This window comes from Cyanistes caeruleus, chromosome 1 (assembly GCF_971803275.1).
Source record: "Cyanistes caeruleus chromosome 1, bCyaCae1.hap1.1, whole genome shotgun sequence".
Taxonomy (NCBI): Eukaryota; Metazoa; Chordata; class Aves; order Passeriformes; family Paridae; genus Cyanistes; species Cyanistes caeruleus.
The window spans coordinates 17,010,792-17,025,353 of NC_141701.1; the positions used below are offsets into that span (position 1 = coordinate 17,010,792).

General features: G+C 35.1%; 1 protein-coding gene across 3 annotated transcripts in view; it reads left to right on the plus strand.

The window, feature by feature from the left end:
* The window catches only part of CSMD3 (CUB and Sushi multiple domains 3), a 574,655-nt gene that overhangs the window by 532,667 nt on the left and 27,426 nt on the right, over window positions 1-14,562 (plus strand). For all 3 annotated transcript variants that reach the window (XM_086880080.1, XM_086880087.1, XM_086880091.1), the window contains 4 exons: window positions 1,435-1,617; window positions 3,156-3,332; window positions 6,730-6,909; window positions 10,531-10,704. In XM_086880080.1, coding sequence (XP_086736206.1) covers window positions 1,435-1,617; window positions 3,156-3,332; window positions 6,730-6,909; window positions 10,531-10,704 — 714 coding nt within the window. The remainder of the gene's footprint in view (window positions 1-1,434; window positions 1,618-3,155; window positions 3,333-6,729; window positions 6,910-10,530; window positions 10,705-14,562) is intronic.

Here is a 14,562-nt window from a genome sequence, read left to right on the forward strand (position 1 = left end):
GTAAAGAGTTGTCTCCAACCCTTCACTCCCAACAGCATTTTTTAGACATCTACAGTGCCAACTAAGACAGCAGGACACTTGTTTTTTTTCTGCATATAAGACTTCAGGGTCCTACCTTCCCATAGAACGTCTCTGTAGAGAATTTGTCACTTTGGTCCTTTGCATATTTAGAGTTTGCAATTATTTTTACTATTTCTATGTAAAAATTGCTTGTATAACTTCTATTTAAGCTTAGACAAACCCCAGAAAAGTATGGCTATTCTGCATAACAGATTATTTACATAGTAGGATTATTTCTTTCTACCAGACTCTTGAAATATTTCATTGTTATTTAAAGTAGTGTAACTAACTAAAAAGGAATGCAGATATTCTCTCAAAAATACCTATATGGTTGATATTTTTGGTCTAGAAAAGACATTAATTTTATTTGCAAGCTGTTAGAAAATAACATTGGCTATGGGGAACAACCTGAATAGTGGAGCTCCAAGAATTCTAGAATTCAACTCTTCAGTGTTGAAACTCAGTAACATAATATACCTTTGTCTCTTTTCACATAGAAAACTGTCTTAAAGTTCTCTAAAACAATAAAGGAGGTTATCTAAGTAAATATTAAAATATTCAAATGAATGAGCTGCTGTTTATATAGTGTGTTACCTAGAACTTCCTAAAAGTTCTTACTATAGTTGAAGATTTAGATATATAATCTTAGATATTATTATTGTTATTGTTATTACTGTGTTGATTATTAACATTTTAATCACATTTTAACATTTATATACAACAGATAGCATTTAACATTATTAATTTATTTATATATGAATATAAACATGCTTACCTTTTATCCTCTATCTTAGAATTTTCTGGAATGTTTATATCTGAGGGATAGTTTAGCTATCAGGCAATTTTGAAGTGATGTTTCAACAATTCTAGAATTAAGGAAAATGCTTCATGTCTAGTGCACATAACATTGACTAGAAAGTTCATTCAATGGTAAAACTGTTCCAACTCTAGTAATACCATAAAGCTAAGAAATATTTTGTGAACATTAGCTATACACAAACAAGAAAATTGTCTTTGCAATCAGGACCTTGGTTTTCCTCAGAATTTCTTATTTTAAAATGAAAAATTACTGAGGTTTTGTGCTTGTCTTTCTTTCCCATATTTTATTTGATAATTCTGTTATCAAAATTTTAGCATGCTATTAGGGGAATTTGAGAAAATGAGAATTCTTTTTCTGTATTCCTATAAAATAAGTACAAAAAATGAGTGGAGGATCAAGTAATTTTGCGATTATAGGGTCTCACACCTACTGATACATATGGGGATTGAAAAAAATTATATTTATATATATATATATAAAAGCTTCTTTATAAATACATAGAGACATGCATTATAAATGCATATTTATTCTCATTTTTGTACTCTAAAATCTAGGTGATACAGCTGGTTCTTGTGGCGATCCAGGTATCCCAGGGCATGGGTCTAGGGAAGAAAACAATTTTAAAATTAAAAGCACGATACATTTTAGCTGTGACATTGGATACATCCTCCATGGATCAGAAGAAAGAACATGTTTGGCAAATGGAAGCTGGACAGGAAGACAACCTGAGTGCAAAGGTAAATCAAAGATCCACTCAATTTTTAAACTGTTTTTTAAACACTGTTGATCAGAAAACCACTTTTGCATTGCCAGCTTTGTGTTGTGAATGGGTGATGTTTTTTTGGACTGACAAATTTTTTTCAAAGAAGTTTTTGCACTGTAGCAGTGACTTGGCATCAGGTGACAAATTTGAAACTAGTTCCTGGCACCCATGAAACTGCATGTTTACAGGTTTTGAGGGAAAAAATAAATAAGCCTCTAGAACTCAATTTTTTGATGAATATTGATTCACTTAAAAACCTCAGTAAAATGTGACCTTTAATCACAACCATTATACACGTGAATTTCAGACAAAAGACCCCAGTTTTAGGAAATTGTCAGTGTCAGGATTTCTTTAGATTTATACATCTATGTATAAATGGTTGGCTTAAAATTTCATTTAATAATACTGTTGACATTATTTTTCAATAGAAAAGAAATTGCTGAAACCAGTTTATTTGTAAAATGTAATTCTGGAAATTTCAAGGTAGACAAATTATCACAAAAGAAAGCTATAACAGGATATTTCTGAAGAATCATTTATTGCCTAAATTACCTTTCTTCAGAATAGAAAATAATTCCCAACAGATTCTTTTGCAAAACAAAGTGTTTTGAAAAGAAGAAAATACTTTGAGAACCTGTGGTCTTATTTTCTACTTTATCGCTATTGACTGTGTTATGTGTATGAAAGAGTAATTTCATTTTAAAAACTTTTTTCATAAACGGGTTTTGTAATATCCTTTCTACTGAATGATTGTCAACTTTACAGTACATTAAAAAAATAGTGTGTGTATATATATCTGTTTCTATGCTGGTATCAAAAGGGATATGCTTTGCCCAACTGTACCATCTGCTATTTTTCTTCAATCCCATGTATTACGGAAATAAATCAGCTTTTATACATTTTAAGATGATATTTGATGGTATATCTTTCTTGAAATGGTAAATATAGTTCACAGAAACTGTAGGTGTTGTAGTGCATGCACAGGTATATTGTTCTAATTTAGGTCATATAGATTAGATGAATATGTGTGTAGTCACATAAGAAGGACACATTCAAATTCCCAAGCTGGACATTAATGAACTGTGAAACATCAGGGTTCCACCTGCCTGGGAAATAATAGCTGACTCCATTCAGTGCTTTGAATTAGGAAGAATACTTTGGTGATGCTAGAAATGCATGATTCAAATTAAATCTGCAGTTATAATTGTAGACCAGATATTTGCTTATAATTGGAAGTTTGTTTTTGCAGCTAAACTAGCTTTTCAGTAATGCAGATTATAAAGCTAGATTTGTAGGTTTTCTCTATAAACCAAAGGGGAAAAAATAATAATTTATATACACAGTTTTTTACTGTACAGTGTACCTTATCAGTAGGTGATGAAACATTTTTAAGGACAACAGAATGGATTTCTACCAAATAATACTGCTGGCAGGATTTTTCCTGCTTCAATTTTTCCTATTTCAGAATCACCTTTTCTACATTTTGTAAATATTTCACATTTTCCTTTATAGCTGTGCAGTGTGGTAATCCAGGCACAACTGCTAACGGACGAGTACTTCGCATTGATGGAACTACATTCTCTAATTCAGTCATTTATTCATGCATGGAGGGATACATACTTTCTGGATCATCTGTAAGACAATGCACTGCCAATGGAACATGGTCTGGATCTTTGCCAAACTGCACAAGTAAGACACGTTTCTAATGAATAGTCTTTGTTTTTCCTCTCCTCTGAAAGTAATAAATAAAGTAAAATGCAGAAGTATCATGCCAATAAATTTTCATCTTTTTCTTGCACTACTTCTTACATGATTTTGTATGCTAAATACTTTTTAAAAATATAATGCTATGCAAATGTTAAGAATATGTTTTTTAAAGGCAGAGCACAGTGAAATGTATAGACTGGTGTTTCAGTTTAACGGAATTGTTTGGTTACATACTCTACTGACTTTAATTCTTTACTAGTATATATATATATATATATATATATATTCAGTCTTGTTTATGTTTTGTGATATGACATATCCAGACATTTTTATTCTAATTGTTTTACTTCATCTTGAAAAATCAGCAGTATACTATTTTCTTCTTCCAGAGTAAAAAATAAAAAACTTGTAATGAACACTTGAGGATTCTTTTCGTAGTGACTCCAAGGTCAAAACTGTTGTCCCATTTTTACATATCATCTTCTGTTTGGCCTCTTCACTAACCTTAAAACTCCTTTGGCTACCCAACTAACAGAAGCTATTGCAGCAGCTCTAACATTCATAATGAGCATTTTGCAGCACTTTATTTTCAAGCCCATCTGTTCCTTCTTTATTACATGTCCTAGTTCATCTTTTAGTAGCAATTATGAAAATTTTACATTTATGTGATGCATGAGACTGCCTATCATTCTGAAGAAACATATCCTCACCAGAGGTATAGCAAACTGTTTTTTAAATTTTGAACACACTTACCGCAACCCAAAAAGAAGCCAAAAGATAGATGATAAAACTTTTTGGTTTTAAATCCATCTTTAATGGATTTTTGCAGTCATAAAGCCTGAGAGATAGCCCAGTGTTTTTATTTATTATTTTAAAAATTAGAATGGGAACCAGATTAATTGTACCAAAAATAAAGGTGATTTGCGATGTCAACTGCATCTATATTTTTTCTTGTATTTTAGAATAAAATTTTACTGAAATACATGCCCAAACAGTCTTCTCAAGACACATTACTCAGGTAGAAACATGAGATTTTAACTTGAAATATGTTGACAGAGGAAACTCCATAGTAAAACAAAGAGAGGGAGATTCAGGATATACCATTTTTCTTTTCAAGGTGTTATCAAAATTTACAGCCAGTCCATACTTATTACAGCTCCTGCTTTGACATCATTGAAAATGCTGGGATTTAGAGCTGGCACTGTAAGAAGAGAATAGTGTAGATAATTTTATGCTCCTTTACGGGCTGGGAGCCCTGGGCAGTGTACCATCAAACAGGACTGACCTGCGTGCAACATCATGCACACCTAGACCACAGCAAGCTGGTATAGGATTTTCTTAGGAAGAAAGGATGCTGCCATTTCTGCAAACAAAAACAATATTCTCCTGAGAGCTTCTTGTTGCACTGCTAAATAAAAAGCCAGGCCCTGCAGGCAGCGAGGTGTAATCACTGAGTGGGGGCTGCCTGCATGAGCTGGCTGAGGCTCTGCCCCTGCCAGAGATCTGTGTGGCAGGCACAGGTCTGAAAGCTGCCCTGGCCATGCAGCACAGCCTGGGGCTCCCAGGGTCATCCTGTTGGGATTCACCGGCTCCTCAACAGGAAATGCTCTTCTGGTCAGCATCACTGCAGGAATTTAACATGTTCTTGCCTAAAATGGTGACTCGAGTGAAGGTGGTCCAACTGAAATGAAACAAAGATTAGAGAAAAAAAGGATAAAGGCATTAGCTTGATATTTTAATTCAGTCAAAACAATAAAATATTTATAAAAATATTGAGGATTATTTTATTAAAATTTAGACATTAAAGATAGTAAAAGGAATATTTCAAATAAAGAAAGTTTCAGAGTATTTGAAAGTACTTGTGTAAATAAGAGAGACAGTTCTGTCTTTCCCAGTTCTATATTTATATTTATTTGAAAAGTGACCAAGAAAAATCTATGGCTTTTTAGTTTTTAAATAATTTGAAATTACTGTGTTACTAGGTATACTAAAATAGGCAGATCTCCAATTTCCTTTATTAGTACATTAGCTACTTGTTTTCTTTATCAGTACATTGGCTACCTTTACACTAACCCAGATAACCCTATGTTACCATCATGTGGTTTGTTTTCTAGTTTCTTCTGTATCCATACAGTGATTGCATGGGACATTTTAATATCTGATATATGCTGTGTAATCAGTATCTGCTCACTCAGATCATGGTAAACTGTAGAGAAGATATGCTATATATATCTTGGATTCTCAGGTCCTGAGTTACTAGGACAAGGAAGCTACACCACAAATACGTAATCATGGATCTTTGTGATTTTGGAGATCCAGATCCAGAAGGGGTGACATTGACATCAGCCATGCTTTGGCATTGAGGTAGAAGTGGCCAGGAAATGTACTCTCCCCAGGAAACTGCTTCTCACAGTTTTCCAGAAGAAATAGCAGTGATGTATGGTGATTTCCAAGTTTACTATAAAATAAACCATAAAGCACATGGGATGCTTTATCTTGTATAAACTAGATTTTTCCACTTTTTTTCCCTGAAAACAACCACTTTTTAGCATTGCCACTAGTGTTCCCTATATTACTCACTCTAAAAACTGTTCAAGAAATTGATAGATCCAGTTGACCAAATCTGAGGGAAAATTACCTGTTTTAACACTATTCTCAGATTATAATGATATAAAACTTTTTATTAACTCCTTATGAGTATCTTATTTCACTAAGAATTTAAATTATCTTCTGACATTAGAAGTCATAAAAGGTTTTACAACTACTCCCACACATTAAAGTACTATGACCTAGTTTTTATGTAAGCCATAGCCCATGTTTGGGGGTCACCGGAATATTCTCACCTGTTTATGTTCATAGCAACTATGTGAGCATTTATAAAGTAGGAGGCTTTGACAGGCATATATTTTAAATTTTCCAGATTTTGTTTCCTTTTAGAATACTATAGAAAAGTAAAGTAAATAATAGGCATCTACTTTTTTAATAATGAAACAATTGATTTAAAGAAAAATTTTAACATATATAAGGGTGGTAGTGGCATATGGATTATGTCATGCCTTTTTTCTTTTTTTTTTTTTTTAATTGTAATCTTGAAATTTGGTCAATTAAAATTGTACAGTCCTTTACTACTATTGTTGAACTGAAGTATTTATGATTTCCAAATATAACAGTTATGTAGCTCCACATGTGTTTGGCAGCTAATTAAGATGGCATATCTTTATCTTCTCTTGGTGGAGATAAGGTTTATGCCACTTTTTCCTTCTTTTTTTTTCCCCCAATGGATGCCTAGTTTTGTCATGTTTCTGTTGTTTGTTTTTTTTCCCTCACATACAGATAAATCTCACATTTTAAAATATGTTCCTCAACTATTTACTTACAGTTATCAGTTGTGGAGATCCAGGAGTCCCAGCCAATGGCATGAGATATGGTGATGATTATGTTGTTGGAAAAAATGTTACTTATATGTGCCAACCTGGTTATACAATGGAAGCAAATAGCTCCTTAATTCGCACTTGTACTAGCAATGGCACGTGGAGTGGAGTAATCCCAACATGTAAAGGTACAACTTTTACTTTGCTTGTCAGCTATTTCTTTTATGACATTTACCTACACTATTTATTGTAAATTGTTAATTTATTGTGTATTTTCACAGAAATCAAAGCTACTTTTAGTATGAATATATTGAATTGATTTCTTTGGCTGCAGAAACAATGACAATATTTTGCTTCTTTTCACTTTTATATTCCTACAAGCACAGTATATTGAATAGTTGTTTTACAGTTCTGTAGAATATTTTTATTACTTTGCTGCTAAACTGAACTACCCAGTATGAAATGATGATTTAGATTTGTTAATTGCAGTTGGTATGTCATAAGAAAGTAACTATATATATGTCCTTCCTTTTACAAACAGAACACTCAAACATGTAAGACTCCTCTGGGAAAGATCTAAATATATACAAACTGAACTTTGTCAAAGGCAAATTTATCTGAATTCCTCTGCCTGTAATACTAGGATTTTTTCCAGATCCCTCCTTTATTAGACAGGCACCTTTAAGTATCACCTTGCTACAAAAAGACTAAATCATTCTTGCAAATTTCCCAACAGAGATTTTTCTGCTTAATGTTATTTTCTCTACTGTGAAAACTGAAAGGATAAATCTCAAGATATTCCTTCTTTCTCTTCTTCAAATTGCACACCTGATTTTTATGGGTTTTTTTGTTGTGTTTGTTTGTTTTTGTTGGGTTTGGGGTTTTTTAATGTGCCCTGTGAAAATTTTAAAAATCAGAACGTAATTGAAAGACAAACTTATCTGTCTAATCAAAACTATTTCCTCTGAGAAACACACTTGATAAACCCTAAAAGAACTTCTCTCTGGAGTTATTTTTCTCTCTTCCTAATACTGTAGAAAAATCAGCATTACCATTTGGTGTTTTCTTTCTGGGTTCACACTAAGTATGTCTGATCTCTGTTCTTTCACAACTTAAGTTAGCTACCTTTGTATTTACTTTTTTCTTACCCATCTTCTTTCTGTCTCATTCTAAGGAATCAAAGTAACATACATACCTGCTAAGCAGCACTTATTTTCCTCCTATGAATTCATTTGTCAAATTAGATCAAATTAATTTCAAATCTCCACCAGTTTTTCAATTACTTTTCTTGCTGAACACAATTCCCCCAATATTTTACCAAGTCCAGTTTAATTTTAATTCACCTTTGACAATGTCAATTTTTAAGTTATTTTCCTGACACATTCTTAAGGATGGCAAACATTGAAATCTTCTTGAAATTTCACTTTTTTTTCCTATTTGCATTGAGATAGCTTCAGTTTCAATTAAAATATTATTTTAAGAGCTGAAGAATGGACACAGTGGTCATATTGACCGAGAGTCTCAGTCAACAGCTAGAGGATCATAAGACAGAACAAGTATTTATGATAAAATCTCTCAGTCTCAAATTCTTATGGTATACAGGACACCTAATTGGGAACAGGAGATCTAACTCTGAATTGATTCAAACAGAATCATGCCAAAAAAAAAAAAAAAGAATTTTACTATCAATTTTGAGTTTTTGAGTCTTTCTGGGTTTGGGTCATGCATATTTAAGGCTTGTATAAATGATAATTAATAATCCTATGAAGAATGTCTGGTGTTTTCAAAATTTTATTCTACTTTAAATTAGTTTTTGTAAGTACACTAGACAAGTTAATAGTGTAATTAAAATAATATATAACATGCAGTAGTGTAAAATGTATAGCAATTAGTTTTTACTGTCAGAATGAAGTGCCAGGGTCCTTTGGTACTATTTAGTTAAAATAATTGGAAAATGAACTGGGCAGAAAACACATGCATAATTGTCACTGTGCCATTGAAAGAGAAGATATAAATACTGCTCTGCTGTGCCAAATTGGAAAAGGATGCATGTTCATCTGCAACTTAATATTCAAATATTCTGACATTGTCTTTTTTGCAGACTTGCATTTGTATACTTGTAGTTCTTAAACTGAGAATGTTGTGGTACATATTTATGCCTAACTCTCTTACCAAAATAGAGAAGCTTTCTGGTTTGTTGCTGGCTATGGTTTTGTTTTCCTTTTCTCACCAGAAAATTCTGATGTTCCATCTATTTTCTTCTACTTCTCGTCTCCTTTCCTAATTATTCACTGGTATTTCCTTCCTTAGTCAGCTAAGAAGTCAAAATATACAGACCCTTTTAGATATACTGTTTGTGAGCTCTTTGAGAATGAAGACAGAATCCTGCTGCTTAGAGCACTTATTTTGAATTACTTTTATTAAAACATCATAGAAGTGTAGCAAAAGCTATCATGTCCCTTTCTGGAGCAAAACCAAGACCCCAAAAACTAGATTTCATTTACTGGCTGGCAAAGGATTATTTGAAACTATATTCTCAAACAGCCATGAATGGTGCTGTAAAGTATCTTTATGGTCTACATAATTGAGATACTCGCTGAAGAGAATAAAAAGAATAGAGAAATGGTACATAGTGAACCCTCTGCAGGTTGCTTATTGTTCATTACCCAGTGAATTCTTTTAAGCTTGCAAGATGACAGCTGTTCTAAACATTAGTTTAAAGCTTAGGGGTACAGCATTTAACTTCCTCCATTTTTGTGACCTGTGCATTCTCTGCTCAATTTTTAATTACCACATCTTCTCATTTATCCCAGCTGGCTTTACCAGATTAAATTGTATTAGTTTATTTGCTTTCTTTCTCTTTTGCCAGCACAGTTTACATTTTTGTCTATCTTGTTCATTCTGTCAACTTGTCTAAATTTCATCCTTTCTCTTTTTGATTCAGATTTTCTTTAATTTCATTTCTTTAATATTTTTTCCCCTTAAGCATTTAATTAGAAATTGTCTGTTACTACACCACTATCCAGTGAGTAACACTTTTATTTTTGTCTCAACAGTTGTATATCTTTATTTCTACTGCCTTCCTGTACAGTTTTTCAGTCCTCTTGCCTACAACTGAATAGAAAATGTTTCTATTTCTTCCTAGGAGTCCTGGCAATTTAGAAAATATACTGAAATACTTCTTGTTGGCCTTCTCAGAGGCAGCAATATTTACAGTTTCAAAGAATTGCAAATCCTTACATTTTCTCCCTCTCTCTAGCAGCTGGATGCTTTTTGGTGATGAACTATTCACAAAGCAAATAGTAACCAAACTGTGTTACTTAGAAACAGCCTTTCAAGTAATATTTTGGAACAGTTGTCCTGGAATTTCATCCCTACACATTAAATCTAGCAAATGCCTAAGATGGTCAACAGGAAGAAAATATTTTATTATTTCCACACTAATAAAATATGGTTGTACTCTATGTTGTCTTAACAGACAAAAAAAATTTTGTAGTAGATTACCAGACATATCTGAAATATCATACACGTCATAGTTTCCATACTGATTTTTAGGTAGTCTTCTTATTTGGTTTGATGCAGCATCCTGGTTTATTTAAGACACTTCATCAATCATCCACTGCCTCCTAAATGAAGGAAACCAGACATACTAACTTCAGGAAATGTGGCAAGAATACAGTGAGAAAGCATGCCCTGACTGTATTGTCCTCTAAAAAAAGGTGAAATTAGCCCATATGGTTCTTCTAGTAATTGTGTACATCGGGGATATTTACAGCAGCTGGGCCTAATTACTTTGAATATTATTGCAGCTGTTACCTGCCCAACTCCTCCGCAGATCTCTAATGGAAGGTTGGAAGGAACAAACTTGGACTGGGGATTTAGCATTAGCTATGTCTGCTCTCCAGGATATGAACTCTCTTTTCCTGCTGTTTTGACTTGTGTTGGGAATGGAACATGGAGTGGTGAAGTACCTCAGTGTTTACGTATGTATTCACATCACAATCTGTATTTTGCTGTTCAGCTATAATGGTTTTTCCCTCTTTCAAGTTTTCACTTTTTTTTTCCCCTCCCTCCCCCAGTTAATTTCAAACCTGGGACAATTACAATCTTTATAAAAATTTCTAAAATTTTCCAATATTTTAATGTTAGCAGTAGATAGAGAAGGTCTGTAAACCCTATGTGAGCATATAGGAGTCCTTGGACAAAGACGCAAAAAACTATAACAGGAAATGTGTACAACAAAATCCAAGGCAACTCAAGATTAAAAGGCGCTGTCTTGTTTTCAGATCTAGCTACATGTGTGATAGGGTAACTTTCATTATAATCTCTTTTATTTCCTCATTACTCACCTTAAATTTCCCGTGATGTCACAGAGAAATCTGTCTGGCTATTATGTTGATTAGGCAGGCCCTGGGTGATTCTGTGACAGTTACCTATCTTTCACCCTAGAGTAAATTTACATTTTATTAATCTGACTACAAATTTCATTACAGTATCCAATCCCATTCATTATATATACTTTTTTTAAAGTGATTGTGATTCTTCTGAGAGATATTCAATTGATTGCACTGAAAAAAAGGAGGTTTTATAGTTATTTGTGGAATAATTATACAACTCTGTAATGGTCTTCAAAACAGACTCTAACTGGAAGAGGGTAACATCTTATTCATGGCTTTACTGTCTCTGAAATTTAATTTAAACTTGCCAAGTAGCTCTGCTTGCCAGGTAGCTTGCTAAATGTTGCAAAATGCACTTCTCTGTTCTTTTACTATTTTTTTCACTTTTCATCTCTCCCTGTCAAAAACTTTCTCTATTTTGGCTATATCCCAGTACCATGAAAGCATATAATATAGATCATCTTTTCCTTTTTTTTTTTCCAATTATATTTTCATATCATCAACAGCAGTTTCTGACTGCTGCTGAAACTGTGTGCCAAGGGTGGAACATGCTGAAACATGATGAAAGGCATTTTTTCTGGAAGAAAAAAACAAGACTATTTGTTGCTTAAATTCCCAATGTAGAGCTCTTCTAGAGTCCACTATACTGTGAATATCAGAGACCATGAAAAATTATTTTCATTATTTATTCTTGATTGAAAAATGGTGTCCTTCATTTTTGTATACCACAAGCTATTTATGATTTTTAAAGCTGGAATACTCAATACTGCAGTATACTCTGAAAAAGTGGGCTCTACCTTTAAACTTTTCAAGATATATATTTAGCACAGAATGTATCTGCCTGGGAATTAAGGCTATTTCATGCAGATTACATTAACTGAATATTGTTGATGTGCAATGGTTACCCATTGCTTGCAAGAGGAAACAATTTCCAGCCAGTGCTTGTCAAAAAGCTTAAGCTAGTTGTCATCTGGCAGAAATGAGGAGGAGCTGGTGAAAGTCATTCACAATAAGCAATCTTTAAGTGGCTCTTGACATCAGAAATTTAGGTCCTATCTTGGTTCCATAGAGCCTGTAGCTGAAGATACACAAGAAATAGTTATGACATAGAATAATTATTCAGAATGGAATATGACCATGTCCTTGGTTATTTGTCATCTATGACCCAGTAAATTTGTTTGCTTAATTACTCATGCAGTAGTTTCAGGTTTGTTTAAACTCATGCTGGTTTTATAAACTTGGCAATAGATGGCAAAAATGTAGACCTATGCCAGGAAATTCCTAACTGCAGATATAAGTTAGAATCATAGAATTATCATGTAATATAATGAATTGCAAGAGACCCATAAAGATCATCAAAGTCCAACTGCTGGCCCAGCACAGAACAATCCAGAGTTGTACTGATGTACCTGAGAGCAGTGTCCAAAGACAAACCCTGTCAGGCTTGGTGCTGTGACCACTTCCCTGAGCCCGTTCCAGTGCCCAGCCACCCTCTGGGTGAAGAACATTTTCTTGATATACAACCTAAACCTCCCTTCCCTTGGGTCCTGTCCCTGGTTACCACACAGAAGAGGTCAGTGCCTGTTGTTTTGCTTCACCTTATGAAGTGGTGAAGAACACAATGAGGTCTTACCACAGTCTCTTACCATGAGTCTCTTATCCTCTAGGCTGAACAAATCAAGTGACGTCAGACACTCCTCATGCAGTTTTCTCTCAAGGCCCTTCTCTATTGCCCTCTTTTGCATGCTCTCTAATAGCTTTTTATCTTTATATTGTGGTACCAGAAGCTGCCCCCAGCACTTGAGGTGAGGCCACCCCAGAGCAGGACATTCCTCTCCCTTGCCTGGCTGGCCATGCTGGGTTGGCCCTCCTGGCTGCCAGGGCACTGCTGGCTCATGGTCAACTTGCCATCAATCAGGACCCCCAGCTCCCCTTCTGCAGTGCTGCAATCCAGCAGTATTTTCCCATTCCAGATGAACATCCAGGGTTGTTCCATCCCCAGTGCACTGCTCTTGTTAAACTTCATATTTTTGGTGATTGCCCAGTCCTGTGATCTGTCTGGGTCTTTTCACAGGGCACAGATGCCTTCAAGTGAGTCAACAGGTTCTCCCAATTTAGTGTAATCAGCAAACCTATAGTGTACCTTTGAGTCCAGGTGTTTTAGGAATCTTCTGTTTGTACCAGCTGTGTGGTATTCACAATTAGCATGTGGCAAGCTGAAGTCCCCCCAAAAAACAATAGAAGTTGATTTAGAGGTCTCCCTTAGTTCATTGAGGAATAATTTGCCAGTGTCAACATTCTGACTGTGTGTCCTGTAGTAGACTCCCATAACAACATCTGCTTTGTCCCTTAATCCTTACCAAAGGCTCTTAACATGCCATAATGCCCTGGTTTTGTCCAGGAAAGCTTTAGATTTATGCAGGAGCTGGGAGGGGGAAGGGCTAAATCCCAGGTGTTTGTAACACCTCACATCTCTAGCAGGGGAGGGGGAAAGGATTCTCAGAAGTTTCAGTCAGAAAAACATCAGTGTGGTCAGGTCAGATAGGGCTCTGCAGCAAACATTTTGCAAGTAAATCACCCTCTCTTTTGTACACTTTTGAAGTTAATATTGTTGCTGTTACTGTTTGTTTTCTTATCTCATTGCTGTTGCCAGTAATTTGTTCTTATCTCAACCCCTGATCTCTGCCTTTTGTGTGTGTAATTCTCAACCCCAGCCAGAGCAGAAAGGGGTAGGGGAAAGCTGAGAGGAGTGGAAAAGAGCAACAGGGTGTTTTTGGGGAATCTCAGTGGGGGGCCCTGAATGGGGCAGTACCATTCCTAAACCAGGACACATAGCAAACAGCAACCTCTGCCACCCCTCTTCCCTGCCTCATCCCCCATCTCACTTGGCCTGCCTATTCCTCCTGAAGAGTGTGTAACATTCTATGCTGGCACACCAGTCACAGGACAGGTCCCACCAGCTGTTGTTTGTGCCAAGGACGTCGTAGTTCATGGACTGAGTTGAGGCTTCTAGGTCCTCATGGAGAAAACTGAAGGATCTTACTAGTACTCAAAACTCTGACATCCTATTGCTTATCACAGATGAACCTGGTTTTGTCCCTTTCCCTCTTCCAGTGTAGTTTAAAACTCTATTGGTCAGCCCTTTTAACTCCTACACAAAAATAATTTTTCTCCTCTAAGAAGAGACAGTCTTCTGACTGCTATTGAATAGCAGTTCATCTGGTGTTGTATAAAGCATAATATGATCAAAAACCCCAAAGTTCCTCAGATGACACCACCCTCGGAGACATCTGTTGATCAGTTGGGTCTCTCTGCTCCTTTCAGTATTCTTCCCTGATACTGAAAGGTTTGAAGAAAACACTAATTGTCCTCCTGTTCCTTCAAACAATTGTGCTAAGGCCTGAAATCTCTTGGTTACCTTGGACTTCTCTTTGCTACCTCACT